At 34.7% G+C, this 27,547-nt stretch overlaps 1 protein-coding gene across 18 annotated transcripts in view; it reads right to left on the bottom strand.

Annotated features, from left to right (window-relative positions):
- GPHN (gephyrin) overlaps window positions 1-27,547 on the bottom strand; it is a 635,492-nt gene that overhangs the window by 228,918 nt on the left and 379,027 nt on the right. For 10 of the 18 annotated variants that reach the window (XM_086709484.1, XM_086709476.1, XM_086709479.1 and 7 more), the window contains 3 exons: window positions 15,485-15,551; window positions 9,302-9,574; window positions 7,869-7,976 (listed from right to left, as the gene is read on the bottom strand). In XM_086709484.1, the coding sequence (XP_086565610.1) occupies window positions 7,869-7,976; window positions 9,302-9,574; window positions 15,485-15,551 (448 nt within the window). The remainder of the gene's footprint in view (window positions 1-7,868; window positions 7,977-9,301; window positions 9,575-15,484; window positions 15,552-27,547) is intronic. The other 8 variants (XM_086709482.1, XM_086709486.1, XM_086709488.1 and 5 more) reach the window with 1 other exon arrangement.

Genomic DNA, 27,547 nt, shown 5'->3' on the forward strand with positions numbered 1-27,547 from the left:
GTGTTTGGGGGGGCTTAAATTCTGTTCCAATGGTCTGTTAAATTTTACACCAATGATGCAGTACTTTAATTACATCATTTTAAATCTTGATATTAATAAGGCAGGACTTTCCATTTGGTTCTTTTCCTTATTCAAGAGTATCTTGGTTATTTTTGGCCTTTGCATTTATTCTATATGTATTTTAGAAGCAGTTTGTCAAGTTTCTCTCTTCCTTTCTTAATTTAACACACACACACACACACACACACACACACGCACACACACACACACCACTTAGAAACTACTAGGATTGTATTTACTATGTTTGTATAGAAAAGCATAAAAAAGTTTTGAAAGGTAACCCTCTGATTTTTAAAAAAAGTGATTCCTTCTGGGGCAGCGTGAAAGCAAATAAAAAGATGAGGGGACAGTTCAAATGGGTGTTAATCATCTGTTTTTTATTTTTTTCATTTTTCATTTTTAATAAGAATGTATTCATGTATTACTTGTACAATTATAGATTTTTTACTAATAAAATCCACGAAAGGGATTATTTCAAAATTAATACCTGGTCTACACAGTCAACAGTTAGGGAGAAGTAAAAGAATGAACACAATGTCTTGCATACTTAATAATGTCTTGATACTTAATAATTATTTCCTTAATAATAAAGAAGTAGAAGCAGCCACTAACTTTTAAGAATTATAAGCTCTCTTTGAGACAGAAGGAATAGAATGAAGAATTAACTCAGAAAAAATAATTTAAGCAGAGGGACAGATGTTTAGCCTTGATGGTCTTTATTTTAATAAAACAAGAAGAGAAGAGAATGGGGAAAAGGAGGAGGTGGAAAAAGGTTAAGCTCTGAAAATTGCAATTCATCAATGTGTATGAAGGAGTCAATAAGAGATGAACCCAAGGCTTGCCAAGGAGTAGTGAGGATCCACCTAGAGTAAGCAGAATTTATAGTGGGTTAAGTCAGCACAAATGAGAAAAAGAAATGCCAAATCACTTCCAAAGGAGATAACATTCCTTCACTTTTAGAGAGTAATCTGTATTCTTATTGTCTTATGCAACTGAGAGCATGGAGGAAACAATTAGTCCCAGTTGATCTCAAACCTTTTGCAGGTATGCTATGTAATTTTGAATGTCGATTATTAAACAACAGAATTTTCCCCTTTAAGGGAAATTGTAATGAGAATGCATAGTTTTTTTAAGGAACCGTGCTAATTCTTTCAATCTATGTTGTTTTTCTGGTCTATTAATTTGACTGGGTGAATACTTGTAAAAGAAAAAATGGAGTTACAATATCAAACTCAGAACATGTAACCGAAGTATCACTTCTCTTTTTGAACTCTGTGGTCTTTTGAAGTGCCAGTAAGAATACTAATAGAATAAACACATAAACTTGTATTTTGATGTCAAGGAAATTCATAAGTGAGTATACAATGCCCCTTGAATCATTATTTTTACCGCTTAAAATTTTGTATTGAAAAAATGTTTAAATTTACAGAAAAGTTAGAAAATTAATCAATAGGAAGATGTTTGGATTTAATTTTGGGTAGACAGTGAGCAAACTTATAATAATTGGAGCTAGTTTTTCCCAAAGCAGGCATGTATGAAGGGTTATGGCTTCCATAGCTACAATTTGTCAATCTCCGTAGCAGTGCTTTTAGAGTCACTGTCCAGCTTGGTGGTTAGCTCCATCATGTGTACCCTTTCCTGGTAACTTCTGTTTAAAGACCTTCAAGGTAGGCTGTATTTTCCTTTTTTTGTTGTTTTTAAAGTTTTTATTTATTCTTTTAGTAACCTCTATACCCAACATGGGGCTCAAACTCACAACCCTGAGATCAAGGGTTGCATGCTCCTGTGCCTGAGCCAGCCAGGAGCTCTGGGTAGGTTGTATTTTCTAAAAATCCAACTAGACATCCAAATATGCAATATAAGATCTGAATTTATAGTAAAAATAGATTACATATATAAAATGTAAAATATATATATCATGTATCTTTCTAGAGCTTCTGATACTGTTATTTTAGTGGCTATGATTAAGTGTTATAAAAATTTTACTAAGGCACAGAACTATCAAATTAGTGTATCCTGTTCAGTAAGGCATTTGACAAGTCATTCATAAAATTCCTGTGGACAAGACAGACAAAGAAAGTGGGTTTTGATGGCTAGAAGAGACATATATGTTAGCTGGTTAACATATACACATACAAATAACCAGTAGTGTTTCTGTTAGCATGCAAAATGGCCTATCCTAAAAAAAGTTCTATCAGTAACTTCAATGAAAGCATGATTAACATATATGCCCGTAACAGAGCTAGAAAATACAGGTAATATGGCACATACCGATTTAAAAAAAGATCTTCTTAGGCTAGATTGATCAGATACATGTAGCAAAACAAAATTTAACAAGAATAAATGTGAAGACCTGCATTTAGATTAAACTTAATGACAAAAAATACAAAAGAATTATGATTCATATTTACAAAGAAAAGCCATACTTTATGATTTTGTCTAGTGAACATGAGGTCGACTATAACATATTTTTTTATAAATGTAAAATTTTAAATCTTCATGATTTTATTTCTTTATAAGGACTATTTATACTTATTAAAATTATTCTCATGTTGTTTGAAATTATTCAGAATTTTTGTTGTTCTCAATGGTATTAATCAGAGTCTGTATGAAAATTTGTTTTGCCATATGAACTTGTGTTCCAAGAAAATAAAAAGTATTATCTTGCTGATACCTGCATTTAAGTATCAATTTCTGATAGTTTATATAAACCACTTAAAATACTATCTGCTGCATAGTTAGCATTAAAAAATTACCTTCTTGGGGCGCCTGGGTGGCTCAGTTGGTTAAGCGTCTGACGTCAGCTCAGGTCATGATCTCACTCACAGTTCGTGAGTTCAAGCCCTGCGTCAGGCTCTGTGCCGTCAGCTCAGAGCCTGGAGCCTGCTTCGGATTCTGTGTCTACCTCTCTCTCTGTCCCTCCCCTGCTCAACCTCTATCTTTCTCTCTCAAAAAATAAACATTAAAATAATTTTAAAAAAGTTATCATCATTACTATAGTCACTTAATATATTGGCTTACTACAGGGAAAGAATATGCTGATTATCTGTTTCATGGAAGAGTCCTTACACATCATGAGCATTGATAACCATATCTTGGTTTTTTATATCTGTCTTGTAAACTTAGTTAATGGACAGTCTCACGGAACATATTTAACAAATATTTATACAGTGTATAATATGTTCCAAGCTGTGCTGTATGTTGTATAGATCAATCATATAAACTAAGAGATGTGATACTTGTCCTTATGGACCTTACAGACTACATATATAGGTATCAAACACATGAATAAGTACACAATTGTAAATTGTGATAAGTGCTATAAAGGAAAAGTATTAGATGCTATAAGAGAAAGTAACTGTAAGAATAATTTAGACTGGAGGAGGCAGATCAGGTCTTTCTATGAGAAAGAGATACTTACAATGAAACATAAAGAATAAATAGAAGTCAGCCAGGCAAAGAGTGGGGTTAAGAACGTTTTAGGTAGTGGGGACAGAACATTCCCCAAGGCAAGAAAAAGCTTGATGAAGCTTAGTGAGCAATGAGGAAAGGGAGAAGAATGCTAAGAGAAAGGCCTAGAAAAGTTGGAGAGAGCCAGATCAAGTAGAATCTAGCAGAGCAAGTCAAGGAGTTTTAATTTTATTCTGTATGGAACAAGAATCCATTGAAAGTTACCAGTAGAAAAGTGACATGATTTACTTCATGCTTTAAAAAGTGGACTTTGCTTTGAGAGGAAGAGTAAACTGAAGAGAGGCAAAGGTGGAACTGATGAGACTAGCCACTGAAATAACTTGAGATGAAAGATGATGGTGGATTAGACCAGATTGTTCTCTGGGAATTCATCATGCCAAGTAGTTTCAAAATAGCCACTGATAAATCTCATAGAATTTTCTAGAATAAAATTTGGACTAGTTTTGTACCTCATGAGAACACTAAACAGTTACTTATAAAACTAGTTCATTTAAGAATATATTCTCTTGTACTATACTGTGAGTTCCTCAAGGGCAGGGCCCAAATCATATATAATCATTTAAAAACTCACAGCATCCAACAGAGTGATATATGCATATTAGTGTCGAGATAAATATTTGGTGAGTGAACGTAATACAAAAGGAAAGGAAAGATAAATATAGATTAGATCTATGAAAAGGTTTAGGGAGGAGGCTGGACTTTAGCTGGCACAAGAATTTTTTAGAATTTTTATTTTTATTAAGTTTTTATTTAAATTCATTAGTTAACATACGGTGTAATATTAATTTCAGGTGTACAAGACAGTGATTCAACAGTTCTATATAGCAACCGGTGTTCATCACAAATGCACTCCTTCATCCCCTCACCTATGTAACCCATTGCTCCACTCACATCCCCTCTGTAACCATCAGTTTGTTCTCTATAGTTTTAAGAGCCTGTTCTTGGTTTGCATCTTTCTTTTCCCTCCCCTTTGCTTGTTTGTTTTGTTTCTTAAATTCTACAAGTGAAATCATATGAAACTTGTCTTTTTCTGACTTGTTTTGCTTCACATAATATATATACACACATACATATCATATTGACTTTATCCATTCATCAGTCATTGGACATTTCAGCTGTTTCCATAGTGTGGCTATTGTAGATAATGCTGCTATAAACACTGGAGTGAATGTATCCCTTCAAATCAGCAGTTTTATATCTTTGGGTAAATACTGAGTAGTGAGACTGCTGGATTGTAGGGTAGTTCTATTTTTAACTTTTTGAGGAAACTCCATACTGTTTTCCAGAGTAGCTGTACTAGTTCACACTCTCACCAACAGTGCAAGAGGGTTCCCCTTTTTCCACATCCTCACCAACACCTGTTGTTTGTTGTGGCACAAGAATACTTAATCTAAGGGATAGGCCTTGCAACTAAGCTCAACATTTGTGTGCATAGCCCCTTGGAGAGGGGAGGCCACAGTAATCACATTTCCAAAGGAGGTCACCACCTATAAAAATATAAGAACCACTTATTAGGCCTTAAATGATATCTAAAGGTAGAATAAGAAGGAAAAAGAAAGGATTGTTCAACTGGGCAAAGGAAAGAGGAGGTATGAAGAGAGAAATGTAGAAGTAGCATCTGAAAGCTGAGTTGGTATCAGTGAGGTGGTTGACTCCCTAAAATAATGAATGCTTACTTTTATTCAGACACTGAATTAAGTGCTTTTATATCCATTTTCCTATTTGAATATTCACAACTTAGTCATTAAGTAATAATGATGTTAATATCATTGTTCTTCCTATTTTAGAGAAGACTGGGGCTTAGAAAGGAGAAGCACTACACCCAATGTCATAGAGCTACTAACTGATGGATCTGAAAATATATGATGCCAAAATTCATGCTGTTTCATAAAGCACAATGCATATTGCTTCCCAAATATGAAAAAGGTCTTTGTAGTTTATTTTAATATAGCTTTCTACTTATTTTATGATAATAATAGTTAGCTTAATGTAAAACTTATAAAAACATACATTAGCCCAAATAATCATTACTTATTCCTAACACATAGATACATAATTGGGTCACAATATTACTCAAAGGTCAATGCTAGAAAAAAACAATTGGCATCCTAGTAAGTCACCCCTTTACAAACAACAGCAGTGTTACAAGCACTTGCTGGTGTTTTTAATTGAAATTTTGAGAAAATCAACAGTCATTTTTAAAGAAGCACATTAGATCCATGGACATCTTGAGTAAAAATTTTATTTTCTTTTGTAAACATCCATGCATCTTTGTATTCCTTTCAAAGGTCAAGAAAAATTGTGAAAGACTTTAAAATGGACAAAAATATTAGGTGTCCTGTGTAGTGGACCATTCTGGATTATGTTCACTGTCCAGTCTTTCAGCTATCTTACAACTCAAACTTGCAGAAAATAGTAATGTAACTGATTTTGTCCAAATGATTCTTTTATACAAGAGAAGTGTAATGGGCTGCTTTGCAGATAACAACTAAAGTGTTACATCTATTTGTAAATTTCATCTCCATTCATTTAGTTCTTAATGTTTACGTATTTGTGTCCTTTGAGTTTTCCTGTGAACCAGTTGTAATACCTTTCTGGTTCCTTCAATAATTAATTAATGAAATAACACCATTGATATGTATTCATTTAGTATTTGTAATAAAGTTATGATTTTAACTTTAAAAATTATTCATTGACAGTTTTAAATTAAGGGAAGCCTAGGTTGCTCAGTTGGTTAGGCGTCCAACCTCGACTCAGGTCATGATCTGGAGGTCCATGGGTTCCAGCCCTGCATCAGACTCTGTGCTGACAGCTCGGAGCCTGGAGCCTGCTTCAGATTTTGTGTGTCTCTCTCTTTTTGCCCCTCCCTTGCTCATGCTCTGTCTCTATCTCTCAAGAATAAATATTTTTTAAAAAGTTTTAAATTAAAAATTGTTTTTAAAAATGTTTATTCATTTTTGAGAGAGAGAGACAGAGCATGAGCCGGGAGGGGCAGAGAGAGAAGGAGACACAGAATCTAAAGGAGGCTCCAGGCTCCCAGCTGTCAGCATGGAGCCCAATGTGGGGCTTGAACTCATGAACTGCAAAATCATGACCTGAGCTGAAGTCGGACGCTTAACTGACTAAGCCACCCGGAGGCCCCTTCTTTAACAGTTTGAGAGATCATCCACCAATATGCCCAATGAATTCAACTAATAGGACCAGATAAACCACACTGCTGGAAGAGTACACTTTCAAGCACTTGCTTAAGCCCACAGGTATCTTTTTGTCACAACCACAGGTAAATCCCGAATGCCAACAGAATTCTATTTTTTCTTTTGTTCATTTGTTTTTTTCCTGAATTTCACATGAGAGTGAAATCATATGGTATTTGTCTTTCTCTGACTTATTTCACTCAGGATTATACTTTATAGCTCCATCCACGTCACTGCAAATGGCAAGATTTCATTCTCTTTCATGGCTGAATAATGTTCCATAAATGTCTGTTCATGTCTTCTGTCCATTTTTAATTGGATCTCCCTAAGGATTTTAAGCCAAATTTCACTTTATTACTTTTTATTTTCTTCGTTTTTTCCCCCTCTCATTTTATATCCATATTAGTGACTGAGATAGATTTTTTTGACATCCATGGTCTAAATTATTACTGTTTAGTTATACTGTATTTATTTTTTAAAACATTTTTAAGGTTTTTAAAGATTTTTTTTTTTTAATAGTTAGCTATACTTAACAGTTTAATCTTTTCTGGCCTGGAGCTTTTTACAAACTATCATATAGACAGTGACTAAAACAAGTGATAATGTATCCTTCTAAGCTTTTATTTGAAGATTAGTAATCTCAGAAATTGTATCAAGACTCAAATCTCTAAATGGTATTAATGAGAACATAATGAAGGAAAAGAAAATCAGGAGAAAAATCATGAGGCAAAAAGCGAGGTTAATTAAATATTAGTTTGACCAATTTGTTTGGATTTTTATGACTTAAAGTGATCCTTTTAATGGCTTATCTTAATTGAGCCAGGTAATTTATTTAAAGGTATTTGATAAAATTACTAAAGGAAAATAATAATTTCTGAGCAATGAATTTCTTGGGGTTGTGTGATAAATGCTCTTTGTCACATATGACAGAATCTTAATGATATTAGAGTATTTAGGTACAGGAGAAACTCTATTAAATTCCTTGATGGAATATGCTCAGTGGCACTTACACTTTTAGAAAAAAGTATGCTGAAGATCCTTCAGAATAAAATACATCTTCCATAAAATGTTATACCTATCTCCAAGGATAGGAGGTAGGCTGTATGCTTGCAAAATCATTAACGCAAAAGCCTATTGTCTTACCCGTTCATCTGTACTGTCTGTTGCATGATGGGAATAATTGATGAGACCAGGAATGGGCTGCTCACCGTGTGCCATGATAACAGCTGGACTGGTGTAGAATGGATGCTTCTAATGCACAACACATAACAACTATGAGTACAGTGACAGGAAAACATGAAACTATACAAGCAAAATGACTGGAAAGGAAAAGGTGAAAACAAATGAAACAATGAAATGCCAAAAATTCTCAAATGTAGAATGACAATATCAGCTTAGACTTCAAATGTTGTAAGCTTTTTCTTAAGATGGCAATTGATGGCACTTTTTACTCTTTTAATTAAGAGTAAAAGAGAAGATACAATGATTTAAAAATGTACCTATTTAATCAGCTCCATAAAAACAAAATGAAACAAAACAAAGCAAAAATCACATACAACATAACTACTTACTAGTCTTAAGTAAAGACTTAATGGACCACTGAATAGATGTGGAGGCAAAATCATTTGGTCTTCAGTGAAAGAACCACTTACTGGTGGTGTAAAAGGACACCTTAAAAAGATCTCTACGATCCTTTACAATTTATGTGTTGTCAAAAATCCCCTCAAGTTATGTTCATAACCAAAATACCTGGATGACTCTTGAAACTTTAGGAATTACTTCATATAGTAAGATTAGGTTTTTAATCTTTATGCTCTCAATGAACAATCATTATTCTCAGAAGTGATATGTTACTTTCTGAAGATTTTAAAGCATATTGGGTGGATTATACTAAATATGAATAATAATGTAGATGTTCTATGACTAAGGTGACTAAATTTATGCAAGTTCCACATGGTACTCTATTTACTACCAAAATTGCCCACAGAGAATCTGCAATACTTTGGTACTATTCTAATAATATTACTTTATTAAATAAAAAATGCAAATACATTGTATCTTATTTCCTCTCTATAGTACTTGGGTAATTTGGGTCAAGAAATATTTAAATAAGTGTTAATTGCTGAAAAACTCTGTCTTTAAAAAAATCTTTATTAAGCTTTCTCAACTAATTTTAAAATTATCTAAGGTCTCTTACCTTCAGTTTGCTGCTCCTTTATGAATTTGTGAATATTTGATGTTTTAAATATAAAAATATTATATATTTAATATGATCACAAAAATGACATTTCTGGAGAGTTCTTAAAATGTCACATTGTTTATCATTACAGCTATACTTCAATAGGTAACAGCAATATTTTTAACGCCTCAAAACTCAGAACTTCAGTGCTTTCAACGAGTCTATCTACATTATGGAGGGAACATAGCTGTGAAGTGTCATGAATACCTTAGTTCTTTTTTAAGGATGCCTTGAAGATGTACTGAACTTATGAAAAAAATGGGACAGAAAGAGGGATGAAATCAGTACATTTACCTGTGGTTCCTTTAGATCTTTGGGTCTTTGTCAGCGGGCTTACCTTGGCAGCAATGGCTGCTGCAGTTATATGTGATGAAGAACTATCCTCTGTTGAAGCAACACCACTGTCTTTCTTCTCTTCTTCCTCTTCCTCACATTGAACCCCTTTGTCTTCTGTCTGCTTATGGGGGCTAGTTGTGGGAGGAGGGGAAAGAGGAGGTGGTGGGGAAGGTAAATCTTCAAGTTCATCATGCACTTCCTTTACTTTTACAATGGCATCACGTAAAAGGTCAATGGCATGAGGTAGAGCTGGCAGTATAAACTGAAAGCATTCCTGTATACAAGAGGAAGAAAAAAAATGAAGATAAAACACCTTTACAGGCATATAAAATGGTAGCAATCACATTTATTTGTGATTTTGGATCTATATATCTTTCTGTCAGTCTTAAGAATAAATCATATTTAAGGTACTGTCTGTAATATGAAATATGAAGTAAACACTGTATATATTAAAGTATTCTCTGTAAGCTGTAGAACTACAGTAATGTATAAGCCTAGAGTACATTTTTCTTAAACTAAAATTTCTATACAACTTTGGGTCTTAAAGAGGCATTATGAGAAAGGCAGGAAACAGTTTTCACCTTTCTAGTTAGAGCAGAGTACTAGAATTAACAAACCAATTGAGGACTGACTTAATTTATTTGGAGAGCTAAAGTTCTGACTACCATCATAAAATACAGCTAGGCAACATTGTGCAATATGCAAAAATAGATATGAGTTTGTACAGAGCACTGCATAAAAATCACTATAGTCTCCTGCTCAAGTGTCCACTGTTACCTGTAATGTATCACCAAAAGAGAATAGGTAGAACTTTAAAACCAGAACATAGGGCCAGATATGTCTGGGGAATGTATCTGGGCAGAGGTTTTTCTCTTTTAAAATAACTTACCTTAAAATCTAAGATATAAAGAAATATCTTAAAATTTACAGAGGGTTATGGGAATATCTGTAAGGGTGCCTAATCTTTTGACTTCTCTTTGTATGGTTCAATCACCTTAGAGATAAAGATTATATGGCAAAGAATTTAAACTTGACTAACGAGAGGTCTGGCCTTTACTCTCAGCTTTTGGGAGGTGAACTCTAGTTCCTGGTCTTGCCTAAAAGGAATGTCGCTGATTGCCTGGGTGATCTGCCCACTGGACAATCTAATAATGTGGATTATTATGAGGATTTAGGGAAACATGGGGTCAGTTTGGCCTCTGGAAGAAACTGGAGACTAAAGACAGTTTTTCCTCTGGGAAGGGTTAGACTAAAGGTCAACCATATGGGTAATATGTGATCAAGTCCCAGTAAAAACTCTGGACATCAAAGACAAAGGTGAGTGTGCCAACTTAGTGATATTCTGTGTGTACTGTCTCATATTATGGCCAAGAAGAGGTAATGCTATCCATGACTCCATGGGAAAGGATGAACAGAAGTTCCTCATTTGAGGAACCTCTCAGAGTTTGCCCTATATGCTACTTCTCTTGGCTGATTTCAATCTGTATTCTTTCCCTGTAATACACCATAACTTTGAGTTTAGCAGCTTTCAATGAGTTCTGTGAGTGCTTCTAGTGAATTATTAAAATTGAGGGTAGTTTTATGGTGCCAGAAGTGAGGGAAGTCTCGTGGAGTGCTCCACATTTATAGCTGGCTAACTTTTGCAGTTGGCCCAAACTCCTTACAGTTGGTGTTAGAAATGAAACTCAGTAGAAAGATCCTGACTCATGTGATCATGAAGCATGATCTGGGAAGAGAACGGAAGAGGGTGGGGATGATGAATCTTTAGAGCCTGGATAAACACAGGATCATGCACAGTATGCAGTTGTAACTGTGCTATGATTAGTTATTGGAGATAAAAGTTAGCAATGGAATTTTGAAATGAAAGATGCAACTTTTAAGGAGTTGTATTGGATGCATAGAGAAACAAGGTAAATATACAATCTCTTGGCTATTGTTATCTGTACTAACTAAAACAAAATGGAGAACGTAGGGGTGGATCCTAAGGTTGCACCAAGCTTAGATTCTGGCTCATCTGACATATAGCTGCTAGCCCTTGAGCTGCTTCCAAAGAAAAATGTTACACTGAAGGAATAAATAGTAATAAAGTTAGATTTATTCATTAGAGAATGGGGAAAAGAGAAATGGGAGACACAAGGGACTTGTCCTGTCAGGGTAGAAATACTTAAATGATTATTAAGAAATGGATGAATAAAGTGAGCACTGTTGGAGGCAAAAGAAAGGTCTTAATGTAGCACCATTATGGGTTGAGCAGACAGATGGGGAGCACTGGTCTCCCAACATTAAAGGGTCCTAAACAAATCTAAATTTACCCTAGTTTGAAGGAATTTTAAAAGCTAGAAGGCATAGATAACTAAAAGAAACCTCACCTTGAATCACCTTAAGTGAGGGTCCCAAATCTAATCAATATAAGTCTAGACCAAAGAGTCTGAATCCCTTGGTCCAACCCAGGCCTAGAGATCCAAGGCCATATAACACACAAATGGATAAAATGGTCATGGGAAGGAGAAGATCCTTTTCTAGGATTCCTTGACATGGCACTACTCAAGTACTGTGATTCTAACACCTGTTGAAGTTCTAATGAGGGGATACAGTTAGACTGGAATTATACAGAGATACAATAGTTGATGGAATTATGGTGAAAGTTGGGATGAAAATTAGAATGTCTGAACAGTGAACTTTATATGAAGTGGTCAGTCTCCTTCACTGGAATGTATTATGGGGATGAATATTATGTTTGACTGGATAATTCTTCCCCTACCTAGTACTGTAAAACAAAGCATATAAATCCACTCTTCCACTAACATAGATTGTACATGTCAAGTGGAAATAAGTAAGATTGCCTGAATCAACACAGGTTATTAATTGAAGAAGGGAAAAACAAATCAGCTTGATGGGCTGAACTGCATGTTTGCCCCTATGTTTGGGTTTTTACCAACTGATAGGAAGTGTCCAGGGGCCTGGTGGAGTGCAAACTAGGTTTATAGCAAAAACCTGTGAATGCCACCTAAAAACAACTGCTGGGATTTGGGACCAGAAAATTTCCATTTGAGGGGCATTTACTAGCTTGCTATTGGATTTATAATTGAGACTACCCTATGACTGAAGAACATAAAATTATCTTGAAACCTGAAATATCCATAATGTTTTAGGTAATAGTAGAGAAATGCTCTAATGGGAAGGCAATGCCCAGGAGAGTTCCATAATAAAATGGAAATGGTGCATATAGGATCATGCTACCAGGAGAATGCAAGGAGGTACTCACGAGCAGGTAGCCTCTTTTCACCTAGGGCCGACTTCGGAACCACCTGAGGAGCTGCTGGATCCTATGGCCACTTGGGCCACTTGGGCGGTGCCCTATAAACAGCTTTCTACTGATCAACAAAGAGCTGCTTGGTTTATGGATGGCAATTCCAAGGTGAAGGGACAGCATCCTGTTTGGAAGGCCGCCACTCTGATTGAAGAAGGTAAAAACAAATCAGCTCGATGGGCTGAACTGCATGGTGTTTGCCCCTATGTTTGGGTTTTTACCAACTCATAGGAAGTGTCCAGGAGCTTGGTCATATGGTTAGGCAGAAGGGCAATGGAAAATTGGTCTATCAAAGGGATGCCTGTATAGGACATGGAAATTACTCCGGGAATAGAAGGGGTATATTAAAGTAGAATACGTTAATCCCCATCAGAAAAACCCCCTTTCAGAATGGGAAGTTAACTGGAACTCGTGAGCAGATATCTGAGCATGCATGCTTGACATGGCACCTGGGCCCATGAGATGAATGGACAATGGGGGGCTGCAACAATGCAGAGATGGGCTGAATTGATAAATTTCTCTTGTACCCTCTGAGGCACAAAATGCCAACAAGAACTGTTCTGTCTGCTAACAAAAAAGACAGCAGAAAGCTATATGGCAGATTCCATAGGGGAAGGTCCTACACATAGCTAGCAAGTTGCACTGATGTTGCTAGTCTCTGGAGGCTACAAATGAGTCCTAACAGGAATAGACATTTACTCGGTACTGGGCTTTGCTTACCCAATGGTAGATACAAATGCTCAGTGTACTATGAAAGGACTAGGGCAGAAAATATTGTACCAATGACTGTAGAGTCACATTTCTTTAGACCAAGGTACACACTTTCATATTCAGAGCAATGATTTGATAGAAAATTTGAATGGGCAATGGAAACATTTGTTGTCTAAAAAAGGAGGAGCATGGCTTACATACTCTCATTAGTGTGTGGTCACATTCAACATGAGGGAGGCCAAGGGAGGGTCCCCACTAAATATAGTCCTCTACCTTTCTGGGGAAGAGAGGGTTGGGGGGTGATGTTGGTAAGACTATATTTTTTCTTTAGGACTATACTTTTTCTTTTATCATATCAGATCAACTTTCTTTTTTTCTACCTGATGTTGTGGTGACAGGAGCAGGGCTGCAACTGTGCGTGCCAGAAGCAGGATGATTCCTAAGCAGAAAGTGTATCTTTAAGTCTTTATGTCAAAGTTCCTAAGGGCCTGATGAGGTAGATTATGCCTGACTCCATCTGGACAAATTGGGATTGAAAATGGATGCAGTTACATTGCCTGGTGTGTGCGATTGCTCACTAGTTCTGTACCTACTATGTAACCCTACCTAATATGAATGGAAAAGGACTAAGCAGGTGGCACTTGCTGAATAAGTATTACTAGTGGCAATTTGGACCAGCACAGTGGCCAAATCAACTGTCTCATTCAAAGATTTTCATAGGAAAAGTCCCGAGTATAAATGGAGAGAAGGAGGAATGGTAACTGGAGGTAAAGGAATGAGTACATGGGTTATGCAATGGAAGAGATCCAATATTATATTGGTGTCTCAAAATCCTTAGAACAAGAGGATACTGTTTCTTAGCTCAGTTGTAATAGATGCCAGAAGGGGTAAAGCCCTATGTTGCTGAGACTACTCCTGCTCTGGGAACCTGAAAAGCCTGTAAACCTGAGTAGCATAGTTCTGGGAGACATTTTGGTCATATGATATGATGATGGACTAGGTTGTTAATATCTGTGTAGGACTCCAGTAGTGTGCCAGTATCTTCTGGCTCATATTTCAGGTTATATCTACCACCCTACTGTGAAATGTTATAAAACTGGTGTTGCTAGAAAGATTAGAATACTGATATTGATGATCATATATAATGGGAAATTGGGTTAAATCCCCCTCAAAATATAATACCAATGGAAAAATGATTGGCTTGAAAAAGTCAGCTAATTTCTGTGGTAAATAGTTCTGTTCAAAGTATCACATAATACAAATAGTAGCAGATTGAGGTAGAAAAATTAGTATATTAGTACAAAAATATGAAAATGTGTGTAATGGCTTTAGAGGATAGATTAGCTGTTTCTCAAATTCATCTCTCATACTGGCTTCTTCAAATTTTAGACATATTCATACTGATACTGTTGTTGCATCTGTAATATAAATGCTGTAGTAAATATAGATGCCCAGCCAGATGAATACAATCATTTTCTATAAGACAGCCTCAGCCAAAGGCCAGGGGGAAGCTTGTGTAATGAAGACTTAACCTTATCTCAAGAGAGTGTGGCCTTTGTTCTCAGTTTTTGGGATGTGATAGGAGTCTTTGTTTGCCTTGGAGCTTTGGCCACCAGACAGTATTAACAATGTGATTTATGATGGGTGCTTTGGGCATTTGGGTATCAGTTTTGCCTCTGGAAAGTGGTGGAGACTAAAGGAATCAGCATAACTTTTGGAAAGGGCTAGAGACTAAAGGCCAGCCATATTGGCAGAATGTGATGAGCCCCAGTAAAACTCTGAACACAAAAGGCTTGGCGGCTCCCTGATTGGCAATGCTCCCTGTGCTGCCATACACTGATGCCAAAAGAATAATGCTTTCATGACTCTACAGGGAGAGGATTATAGAAGGTGTGCATTTAGTCCTTCTCTTTTACTCTTGGTTAACTTTAATTTGTATCCTTTCCCTGTCATAAATTATATCCACCAGCATAACATCTTTCAGTGAGTTCTGTGAGTCTTTCTAGTGAATTATCGAAAGTGAGGGTGGCTTTGGGAATATGCTAGGTTGCAACTGGTGTCAGAAGTGAGGGAAGCCTTGTGGAGTGCTCCAGCTTTTTGGTTGACTAATTTGCGGTTGGCTAAAACTTTATACTAAACCATATAAATCTCAAGGTGGCTTACCTGAGATCCTTTCTTGCTACCTGGCAGGTTAATTATGAGAGTTTTACCTCTGATTCCACATACAGGCCTGAAAGGAAAGAGAAACTGGATGAGTACTAAATTGCAATGAATGGTTGGTTTAAATACATTCAACAACAGAGATCAAACATTGTATTTCACATGGGAACAACTGTTTTAGAATGAAATTACTACAGCTAGAGATTCACCAATTGTTACACAAATTGGGCATTCTGGCTGAGGTTTTCACAATAGCTAGTGTGTTAGATTGTAAAGATGTACTGACATAAAATCAGAATATATTAGCCAATTTAAAGAAGTAATGGCCAAAATATCGTCTTTCTCTAGCTTCTTTGTATCTCATACAGTTCTAAGATTTCAATGAGATAAATGTAAAAATGTCTAGCACAGTAATATTTTCAAAAGTCTAAAACAAAGAGCACTCAAGAGTTGAGGGAGACTTAAATTTGAGCTATTGCTTCTTAGTAAAGTGTAAATTTTAAAGTAAAATAAGGTCTCTCACAAATGAATGGCAGTGGAGAGAGTTTGGAGAGCTCAGCTGCTAACAGATCCATTGAAAAACAAGGGCAACTAAAAGCAGAAAGCTCTTTCAAGATTACTGTAAATTTCCAAGCCACTTTTAAACTAGGTGGTTAGATAAGAAACATAAACAATGGAAAAGCACTGGAAGACAGGAATCAAGAGTTGAAGGCCTGGATTTCATATGAGAGTTGGAATCATGCTTTTTCAATAACTGGCTGTGTTACTTTCACCTGGTAACATCTAATTTTCATCAGCTGAAAACAAAGGGATTAGTCTATTTCTAAAATTTTAAAACTAAGATTTTTAAGTCATATAATAATCTTTTCCCAAAACTTGTTCCTATGAATGAGATTATTAACTACTTTCACTCTCTGAAATAACCTAAATTTGTCTTATGTTTTATTGTTTTTTTTTCTTGAGTCCTGTTCACAAAGACAAGAGATGATAGCTATTTACTTTAAATTTTCCATATTCTTTTAATTGATATATAATTGACAAATAGCATTGTATTAGTTTTAGGTGTACAAAAATGATGCGATATGTATATATATTGGGAAAGGATTATACAATAAGCTTAATTAACAACCATCACTACACAGTTACTATTTTTTTCTTGTAATGAGAACTCTTACAATCTACTTTCTTAGAAACTTTCAAATATACAATATAGCAGTATTTACTATAGTCACCATGCTAACATTACATCCCTTACATTTATCTTATAATTGGAAGTTTGTGTCTTTGACTAATTCCCCCATTTCACCCATTGTGCAATGCCTGCCTCAGGCAACCACCAATCTGTTCTCTGTATTTATGAGTTTGGTTATTTTTAGATTCCACATATATGTAAGATAATAGTTATTTGTCTTTCTTCATCTGATTTATTTCCCTTGACATAATGTACTCAGGTCCAACTATGTTGCTGCAAGCAGCAGGATTTCTTTCATTTTTACGTTCAATAATATTCCATTGCATATACATACCACAGTTTCTTCATCCATTCATCTGTCAATAGACACAGGTTGTTCTATGTCTTGGCTACTGTAAGTAATGCTACAATGAACATGGGGGTGCAGACATCTTTTCAAGATAGTGATTTCCTTTCCTTTGGATAAATACCCAGATGGAACTGCTAGATCATATGGTAGTTCTATTTTTAATTTTTTGAGCAACTGCCATACTCTTTTCCATAGTGACTGAACCAATTTACATTCCCACCAACAGTACACAGCATTCCCTTTTCTGCACATCTTGTTATCTCATCTTTTTTGATAAAAGCCATTCTAGCAGGTGAGTAAAGTGGTATTGCATTGCAGTTTTGATTTCCAATTCTTTGTATCTTTTCATGTAACTGTTGGCCATTTAGATCTTATTTGGAAAAATGTTTATTCAGATCCTTTGCCCATTAAAAAAATTTTTTTTTGTTTTTGACAGAGAGGGAGAGTGAAAGAGCAAGCACAAGTGGGGGAGAGAGGCAGAGGGAGAGGGAGATAGAGAGAGAGAATCCCAAGCACGCTCCACATTCAGCATGGAGCCTGATGAAGGGCTGGATCCCACAACCCTGGAATCATGACCTGAGCTGAAATCAAGAGTCAGATGCTTGACCAACTGAGCATCCTTGCCCATTTTTTAATTGGATTTTTTTCTACTAAGTTCTATGAGTTCTTTATATATTTTGGATATTATTAACCCCTTATTGGATATATGATTTGTGAATATTTTCTTCTGTTCCATAGGTTGCCTTTTCATTCTGTTGATGACTTCCTTTGTTGTACAGGTTTTTAGGTTGATGTAGTCCCATTCATTTTTGCTTTTGTTGCCTTTGCTTTTGGAGTCAAATCCAAAAAAGCACTGCCTAAGAATGATGTCTAGAAGCTTATCCACTGTTTTATTCTAGTTTTATGGTTTCAGGTCTTACATTCAAGACTTTATATTGAGTTGATTTTTGTGTATGGTTTAAGATAGGATAGTAGTCCTATTGTCATTCTTTTTCATGTAACTGTCCAGTTTTCCCACCATTTATTATTAAAGACACTATCCTTTCCCCATTGTATTTTCTTGGCTCCTTTGTCCTAAATTAATGGACTACATATGCATGGGTTTTTTTTATGGGTACTTCATTATGTTCAGCTGATCTGTGTCTGTTTCTATGCTTTTGATATATTGTTTTGATTACTATAGCTTTGTAATACAGTTGATTAGGAAGTGTGATGACTCTAGCTTTCTTCACATTTCATCACAAGCATCACATTCAAGATGCTTTCAATATTTGGGGTTTTCTGCGTTTCCATTAAGAATGATTGTTCTATTTCTGTAAAAAATGCCACTGGAATTTTGATAGGAATTGCACTGAATAGGTAGATTTTTTGGGAATATGGGCATTGTAACAATATTATTTCAATCCATGATCATGAAATATCTTTCCATTTATTTGTGTCTTCAATTTCTTTCATCAATGTCGTGTAGTTTTCAGTGTATAGGACTTTCACTTCCTTTGTTAATTTTATTCCCAGGTATCTTATTCTTTTTGACGTAATTGTAAATGAGATTGTTTTCTTAATTTCTCTAATAGTTCATTAGTGTATAGAAATGCAACTGATTTATACATATTGATTTTGTAGCCTGCAACTTAAAATTCACCAGTGAAGCCATATGGCCATTGATCTGTTACAAGGTTTCAAATTACTGATTCAATCTCCCTATTAGTAATTGGTCTGTTCAGATTTTCTATTTCATGATTAAGTCATGGTAGACTGTATGTTTCTAAGAATTTATCCTTATTTTGTAGGTTGTCCAATTTGTTGGCATACAATTAATCACCATAGTCTCTTATGATCTTTGTATTTGTGTAACATCAGTTCTAACATTTCCTCTTTTATAAATGGTTTTATTTAGTTGAGTCACCTTTTTATTATTATATTTTTGGTTAATCCAAATTTTTAAATCTTTTCTAAGTATCAGCTCTTAATATCATTGGTATTTTTGTTGTTTTTATTCTCTAGATCTTTTATTTCTGCTGTTCTTTATTTCCATCCTTCTAACTATGGGCTTAAAATTTTCTGTTTTAGATCCTTGAGGTATAAAGTTTAGTTGAGGTCTAAAGTAGGAAATTATTGCTATGAACTTCCCTTTTAGAATTGCTTTTGCTTCATCTTGCAAGTTTTAGAATGCTACATTTCCATTTTCATTTCTCCCAAGATATTTCTTGATTTTGTTTTGGTTTCTTCTTTGATCCACTTGTTCAGTAGCATGTAGTTGAATCCCCATATATTTGTGATTTTTCCATTTTTCTTCTTGTAATTTCTAATTTTATACAATTATGAATAAAAAAGATGCTTGATATGATTTTAATCTTAAATTTATTAAGATTTGTACTGTGGTTTAATATATGATCATGGAGAATGGACCAAGTGTGTTTGAGAAAAATGTGTATCCTGCAGCTTTTGGAAGGAAAGTTCTGTAAATGTCTATTAAGTCCATTTGGTCTAAAGTGTCATTAAGTGTAATGTTTCCTTACTGATTTTCTGTATGGGTGATCTAATCATTGATGAAAGCACAGGGTACTGAAGACTCCTACCATTATTGCATTGCTCTCTAATTTTCCCTTAAAGTTTGTTAATTTTTGCTTTATATATTTAGATACTCCATTCTTTGGTGCATAAGTTTTAGCAAATGTTGTATCCTCTTGTTGGATTGATCCCTTTATTATTATACAATGACCTTCTTTCGCCTTTTTCTTGAAATCTGTTTTGTATAAGCATAATTATCTCAGCTTTCTTTTGTTTTCCATTTGAAAATATCTTTTTCCATCCTATCACTTGCATTCTGTGTGTGTCCTTACATCTGAAGCGAGACTCCTGTTGGCAGAATATAGTGCGGTCTTGTTTTCATTAATCCATTCGCCACTCTATGTTTTAATTGGAGAATTCAGTCCATTTAAAGTTATTATTAATAGGTAGGGACTGACTGTAATTCTGTTGTTTTCTGGCTGTTTTGTAATACCTTTGTTTCTTCTTTTGCTCCCTTTCTTTGTGATCTGATGGCTTTCTGTAGTGGTGTGTTTCGATCCCTTTCTCTTTATCTTTTGTGTGTCTCCTATAGGTTTTTGCTTTGTGGTTACCATGAGGCTTACATAAAACATATTTATAACAGCTGATTTGAAGTAGATAATAACTTAAGTTTGAAAACATTCTAACGCTCTACATTTTTACACCCTGCACTACATCTATTTTTGGTGTCACAATTTACATCTCTTTAACTTGCATATCCATTAATAAGTTACTATATTTATAGTTATTTTTTAATACTTTTGCTGGTTTTTTTTGAGAGACATAGAGTGAGCAGGGGACAGGCAGAGAGAAAAGGAGAGAGAGAACCCCAAGCAGGCTCCCCATTGTCAGTGCAGAGCCCTCACCAACCGTGAGATCATGACCTGAGCTGAGATCAAGAACTGGAGGCTTAAATGACTGAGCCACCCAGGCACCCCAATACTTCTGTCTTTTAACTTTCACATTAGATATATAAGTGATCAATCCATCACCATTAAAACATTATTCTAAATTCAACTATATATTTATTTTTACCAGTGAGATTTACACTTTCATTTGTTTTCCTGTTACTAAATATTACCCTTTTATTTCAGCTAAAAGAAATCCCTTTAACACTTCTTGTAAGGCCAGTCTAGTAGTGAACTCTTCAGCTTTTGCTCATAAGGAAAACTCTTTCTCTCTCCTTCAATTCTGAAGGACAACATTGTTTGGTAGAGGATTCTTGTTTGGCAGGCTTTTTTTTTTCTTTCAGCACTTGAATATTTTTTGTCACTCCATTCTGACCTGCAAAGTTTCTGCTAAAAAAAAATCTACTGATATCTTCTAAGGATCCCTTGTATATAAAAAAAGTTTTTTTTTCTCTTGCTGCTTTTATGTCTTTCAGTGGGTCTGTTTGGATTCATCCAATTTGGAACTCTTGGGCTTCTCGAGTCTGGATGTCTATTTCCTTTCTTAGCTTAGGGACATTTTCAGCCATTATTACTTCAAATAAGCTTTCCACTTTTCCTTTTCTCCATCTGGGATCTTTACATTGTGAATACTAGTCTGCTTGATGCTGTCCCACAAGTGTCTTAAACTATCTTCAATTTTTTTTTCTCCTCTGACTGAATTCCATTGCCCAGTCTTCAAGTTTGCTGATTCTTTCTTCTGCTTCATCTAGTGTTGTTAAATTCCACTACTGATTGTTTTAGTTATGTATTCTTCAGCTATGTGATTTTTGTGTGGTACCTCCTTATATTCTCTCTTTTGAAATTCTCACTTTGTTCAGACATTATTCTCCAGACCTTGGTGACTATCTTTAGGACCATTATTTTGATCTCTTTATCAGTTAAATCATCTATCTCTCTATCATTAATGTGTTTTTATGAGGTTTTATCTTTAAGGTACAGAGAATTTGACTGATACATGCCCCTGGGGTCTTTGTAATTTTATACAGCAAGTTCATCCCATCTGTGTTAATGTAGATTCCTTTTCTAAGGATAATGGCAATGAATTTATCCTGACAATAATGTATTTCAATATATTTGTAATTTATAAAGTACTATGGAATTTGGAATTTAATTTCCAATTATAAGAATGTAACTCTATTTTCCAAGAATGTTTAAGAATGTTCCAAGTATTAAGTCCCTTCACCACAAGGTTATTGGCAAATACAAATTCAGTTAATTCTTTTTATTCCAACTTTTTGGTAAACAAGCCCAGGCCTATTACATTTCCAATAATACTTCATCTACTCTCAGATGACATCCTAAATAGCAGTGCTAATAAATGTATAAATAAAAACTCCAGTCAGTATTGTATGTATGTAGAAAAGTTATAATATCTAGATTACTACTTTTCTGTGTGTGTGTTATGCATGTATTATGTATATAATTAAAAACCTTAGTATATATTCATGAGACTATATCTGTTACTTTCTCTTAATCTTTTTGGACTTTTATTTTGCCACTTTTTCAAAAAGTCCATCAGTTTCTTTCAATATCTAAAAATTAATTTTGGGATGTGGTTTTTCATCTATAGAATGTCCAGAGTCATGGCAAAAAGAAAATGTTTTAACTTTATATAATTCTTTTATTTTCACAAACACTATCCTATTTAATAATTTTCAAAAATACAAGTACTATAGTCTTAGTATATTCCAACTAAGGCATATTAGGAAACTAAGGAGTCGCACTAAGTATTATGAGATAAATGCAACTCTCTTCCTTAGGGAATTTACAAATGTAATACAAAACATTAAAGCACATAAACAACTATAAGATAGTAGGTAATGACACAAATTGACAAAAAGTGCTGTAAGTTCAAAATAAGAGTTGTAAACTTTTTGGTGAGGATATGAGGTAAGTCTACATGGAAGAGGTAACATTTGAGTGATTTTCTAAAGGAAAATATTTCAATAGGTAGGAAAAAATGGGGGAAGGGTAAGAAAAAGAGGGTAGTTTAGATAGAGAAGAAATACAAGGTAAAAGCACAGAGACAAAAAAGAACCAAGTATATTTTGGGTATATTAAGTCTTTCATCTAGGGAGAGCACAGTCTACTCAAAAGACTAATGTGAGGTAAGAAGTACCAGTGGACAGATGTCATGGAGATAAATTAGAAATTTCCAAAATGTAGTCTCTGCACGAGAACATAGCATCATTTGGTAATTTGCTAGACATGTAAAATCTCTCATATTGCCCCTCTCCTTTCCTTAATGCTATTGATCTACTCTTTACTATTAATGTAATCCTGGCTTAGTCACATAGCCTCTCTAATGCTTAGTTTTCAAAACCTGAGTGATTGTAAGGATTAATATAATCTTTGAAATATAATGTATTGTATAGTGTCTAGTATATTATGGATAATCAATAAATACTGGCCACTTTTCCCTTAAAAAGTACATTGGGATTAGATGAAGAAGGTCATGAATTCCCTGTAAAGATGTAGACCTCTTTTTTTTAATTATTAAATTTTTAATTTCAATTCCAGTATAGTTAACACACAGTGTTATATTAGTTTCAGATGTACAATATAATGATTCAACAAATCTATACATTTCTCAGTGCTCATTATGATAATAGTAATCTTAATCACCTTTACCCACTGCATCCATCTCCTCACCCACCACCCATCTGGCAACTACCAATTTATTCTCTTTAAGTCTTTTTTTTTCTGTTTGTTTCATAAAGTCCACATATGAGTGAAATCATATGGTATTTGTCTTTATGTGAGTTATTTCACTTAGCATTATGTCCTCTAGATCCACTCATGTTGTTTCAAATGACAAGATTTCATTCTTTTTATGGCTGAATAGTATTCCATTCTATAGATATACCACATCTACTTTATCTATTCATCTATGGATGGACACTTGGGTGCCTTCCATATCTCAGCAATTATAAATGATGCTGCAGTAAATATAAAGATGCATATATCCTTGAATTTTTGTTTTAATTTTTTTGGGCAAATACCCAGTAGTGAAATTACTGGATCATATATGGTAATTCTATTTTTAATTTTTTGAGAAACCTCGTATTATTTTCCATAGTGGCTACACCAGCTTGTATTCCCACCAACAGTGCATGAGGATTCCTTTCTCTCTACATCCTTGCCAGCACTTGTTAATTCTTGTTTTTTATTTTAGTTATTCTGAACAGGAGTGAGGTGGGTATCTCACTGTGGTCTTGATTTGCATTTCTGATGATTAGTGATATTGAGTATCTTTTCATGTGTATGTTGTCTCTCTGTATGTTTTCTTTGGAAAAAAGTCTGTTCATGTTCTGCCTATTTTTAATTGGATTATTTCACAATTTTTTGGTGTTCAGTTGCATAGCTTCTTTATATATTTTGGGTGCTAACCCTTTATCATATATGTAATTAGCAAATATCTTCTTGCATTTATTAGGTTGTCTTTTTGTTTTGTTGGTTTCCTTGGCTTTGCAAGAGCTTTTTATTTTGGTGTAGTCCCAACAGTTTAATTTTGCCATTTGTTTCCCTTGCCAAAGAAGACAGATCTAGAAAAATGTTTTGATAGCAGGTGTCAAAGAGATTACTACCTATGTTTCTTGTAGGAATTTTATGGTTATAGGTCCTACATTAGGCCTCTAATCCATTTTGAGTTTATTTTTGTGTACCATGTAAGAAAGGGGTCCAGTTTGATTCTTTTCAGTCTAGCTGTTCAGTTTTTCCAACATCACTTATTGAAGAGACTGTCTTTCACCCATTGTATATTCTTGCCTCCTTTGTCATAGACCAATTGACCATAAAATCATGGGTTCATTTCTGGGCTCTTTATTCTGTTCCATTGATCTATTTGTCTATTTTGTCCCAGAACCATACTGTTTGGATTCCTACAGTTCTTCAGCATGTATTGAAATCTGGGATTGTGAGACCTCCAGTTTTGTACTTCTTTTTCAAGACTGCTTGGGCTACGTTCAGAGTCTTTTGTAATTACATATAAATTAGAAGATTATTTGTTCGGGCTTTGTGAAAAATGTTGCTGGAATTTTGATGGATTGCATTAAATCTGAGATTGCTTTGGGTGGTATCGACATCTTAACACTATTGGTTCTCCCAACCCATAAGCATGTAATACTTTTTCCATTTGTATCATCTTCAATTTTTTGATCAATGTTTTATACTTTTTCCAATTACAGGTCTTTTATGTCTTTGGTAAGGTTCATTCCTAAGCATCTTATTTTTTTGGTGCAATTGTAAGTGGGATTATTTTCTTAATTTCTTTGTTACTTCATTATTGGTGGATAGAAATCCAACAGATTTTTGTATATTAATTTTGTATCTTGAGATTTATTGCATTCATCAATTCTAGTAGTTTTTTGGTGGAGTCTTTAGAGTTTTCTATATATAGTATCATGACATCTGCAAATAGTGAAAGTTTTACTTCTTCCTTATCAGCCTGGATGTCTTTCATTTCTTTATCTTTTTTTTTTTTTTAATTTAAAAAAAAATTTTTTTTTTTTAACGTTTTATTTATTTTTGAGACAGAGAGAGACAGAGCATGAACGGGGGAGGGGCAGGGAGAGAGGGAGACACAGAATCGGAAACAGGCTCCAGGCTCTGAGCCATCAGCCCAGAGCCCGACGCGGGGCTCGAACTCACGGACCGCGAGATCGTGACCTGAGCTGAAGTCGGCCGCTTAACCGACTGAGCCACCCAGGCGCCCCATTCATTTCTTTATCTTGTGTATTTGCTGTGGCTAGGACTCTCAGTATTATATTGATTAAAAGTGGTGAGAATGGACATCCTTGTCTTATTCCTGATGTTAGAAGAAAAGCTCTCAGTTTTTCACCACTGAGTATGATTTTAGTTGTGGGTTTTCATGTATTACCTTTATTATGTTGAGGCATGTTCCCTATAAATATATTTGAGAGTTTTTTCATGAAAGGATGTTATACTTTGTGAAATGCTTTTTCTGCATCTATTGAAATGATTATATTGTTTTATATCCTTTCTCTGGTTAATGTGATGTATCATTTTGATTAATTTGAGAATATTGAACCACCCTTGTATCCCTGGAATAAATTCCACTTAATCATGGCAAATGACTTTTTAAATGTATTGTTGGATTTGGTTTGCTAATAATTTGTTGAGGATTTTTGCATGTATGTTCATCACAGATATTGACCTATAGTTTTCTTTTTTTGTGGTGTCTTTCTCTGGTTTGGTTATTAGGGCAATGCTTGCTTCATAGAATGAATTTGGAAGTTTCTCTTCCTCTATTTTTTGGAATAGTTTGAGAAAAATAGGTATTAACTCTTTTTTAGTGTTTGCTAGAACTCACCTGTGAAGCCATCTGGTCCTGGACTTTTGTTTGTTGTGATTTTTTTTTTTTAAGTTTACCTATTTATTTTGAGACAGCGAGTGCAAGAGGGAACTGCGGGGGGGGGGGGGGAAGAGGGAGGGAGGGAGAGACAGAGAGAGAGAGAGAGAGAGAGAGAGAGAGAGAGGGAGGGAGGGAGGGAGAGAGGGAGTATCTCAAGAACACTCCATGTTGTCAGTGTGGGGCCTGACGTTGGGGCTCAAACCCATGACCCATGAGATTATGACCTGTCACGAAATCAAGAGTCAGATGCTTAACTGACTGAGCAACTGTGGAGCCCTTGGGAATTTTTTGATTACTGATTCAATTTCATTGCTAGTAACCGGTCTGTTTAAATTTTGTACTTCTTCCTGATTCCATTTTGGGAAGTTACATGTTTTTAGGAAATTTGCTTTTCCTCCAGGTTGTCCAATTTGTTGGTATATAATTTTCTGTAATATTCTGTCATAATCATTTGTATTTCTGTGGAACTGGCTGTTATTTCTTCTCTTTCATTTCTAATTTTATTTTTTGAGTCCTCTCTCTCTCTTTTGATAATTCTGACTAAAGGTTTATCAATTTTGTTGATTTTTTTTCAAAGAACCAGCTCTTGGTTTCATCTGTTATGTTTTTTTAAAATTTCTATTTCATTTATTTCTGATCTAATCCTTATTATTTCCTTCCTTATAATGGCTTTGGGTTTTATTTATTCTTCATCTAGCTCTTTTAGGTGTAAGCTTAGGTTGTTTATTTGAGATTTTTGCTCCTTCTTGAGGTAGGCCTCAAGATTATTATAATTATTGTATTGTTAAAAAAACTTGCAACAAACAAAAGTCCAGTACCAAATGACTTCACAGGGGAATTCTAGCAAACGCTTAAAAAAAAGTTAATACCTATTTTTCTCAAACTATTCCAAAAAATACAGGAAGGGAAACTTCCAAATTCATTCTATGAGGCAAGCATTGCCATATACATATACATATACATATACATATACATATACCTGTACATATACATATGTATGTAATTATAGTATATATATATATATATATACACACATATAATTCTATTTTATATATAATACTATATATAATTGTTAATAGAATTATAATATAATTGTATTGTTATAATCTTCTCTCTTAGAACAGCTTTTGCTGCCTCCCAAAGATTTTGGACCAGTATGTTTTCATTTTCAATTGTCTCTATAGATTTTTTTGATTTCCTGGTGGACCCATTCACTATTTAATAGCACTTTTTTTTTTTTATCTTCAATGTATTTGTATTCTTTCCAAATTTTTTCATTTCTAGTTTTACATTGTTGTGGTCAGAAAGGATGCATGATATGATTTCAGTCATTTTGATTTTGTTTAGACCTGTTTTGTGGCCTAATCATATGATCTATTCTGGATAATGTTCCATGTACACTTGAAAAGAGTGTGTATTCTGCTGTTTTTGGATGGGAAGTTTTGAATACATCTGTTAGATCCATCTGGTACAATGTGTCATTCAAAGCCACTGTTTCCCAGTTAATTTTCTGTCTGGATGATCTATCTATTGATGTAAGTAGGGTGTTGAATTCCCCTACTATTATTGTATTATTGTCAATTTCTTTCTTCATGCCTGTTAATAGTCGCTTTATGTATCTGGATGCTTCTACATTGGGTAAATAAATATT

Source organism: Puma concolor, chromosome B3 (assembly GCF_028749965.1).
Source record: "Puma concolor isolate L17-30 chromosome B3, mPumCon1.1.hap2, whole genome shotgun sequence".
Taxonomy (NCBI): Eukaryota; Metazoa; Chordata; class Mammalia; order Carnivora; family Felidae; genus Puma; species Puma concolor.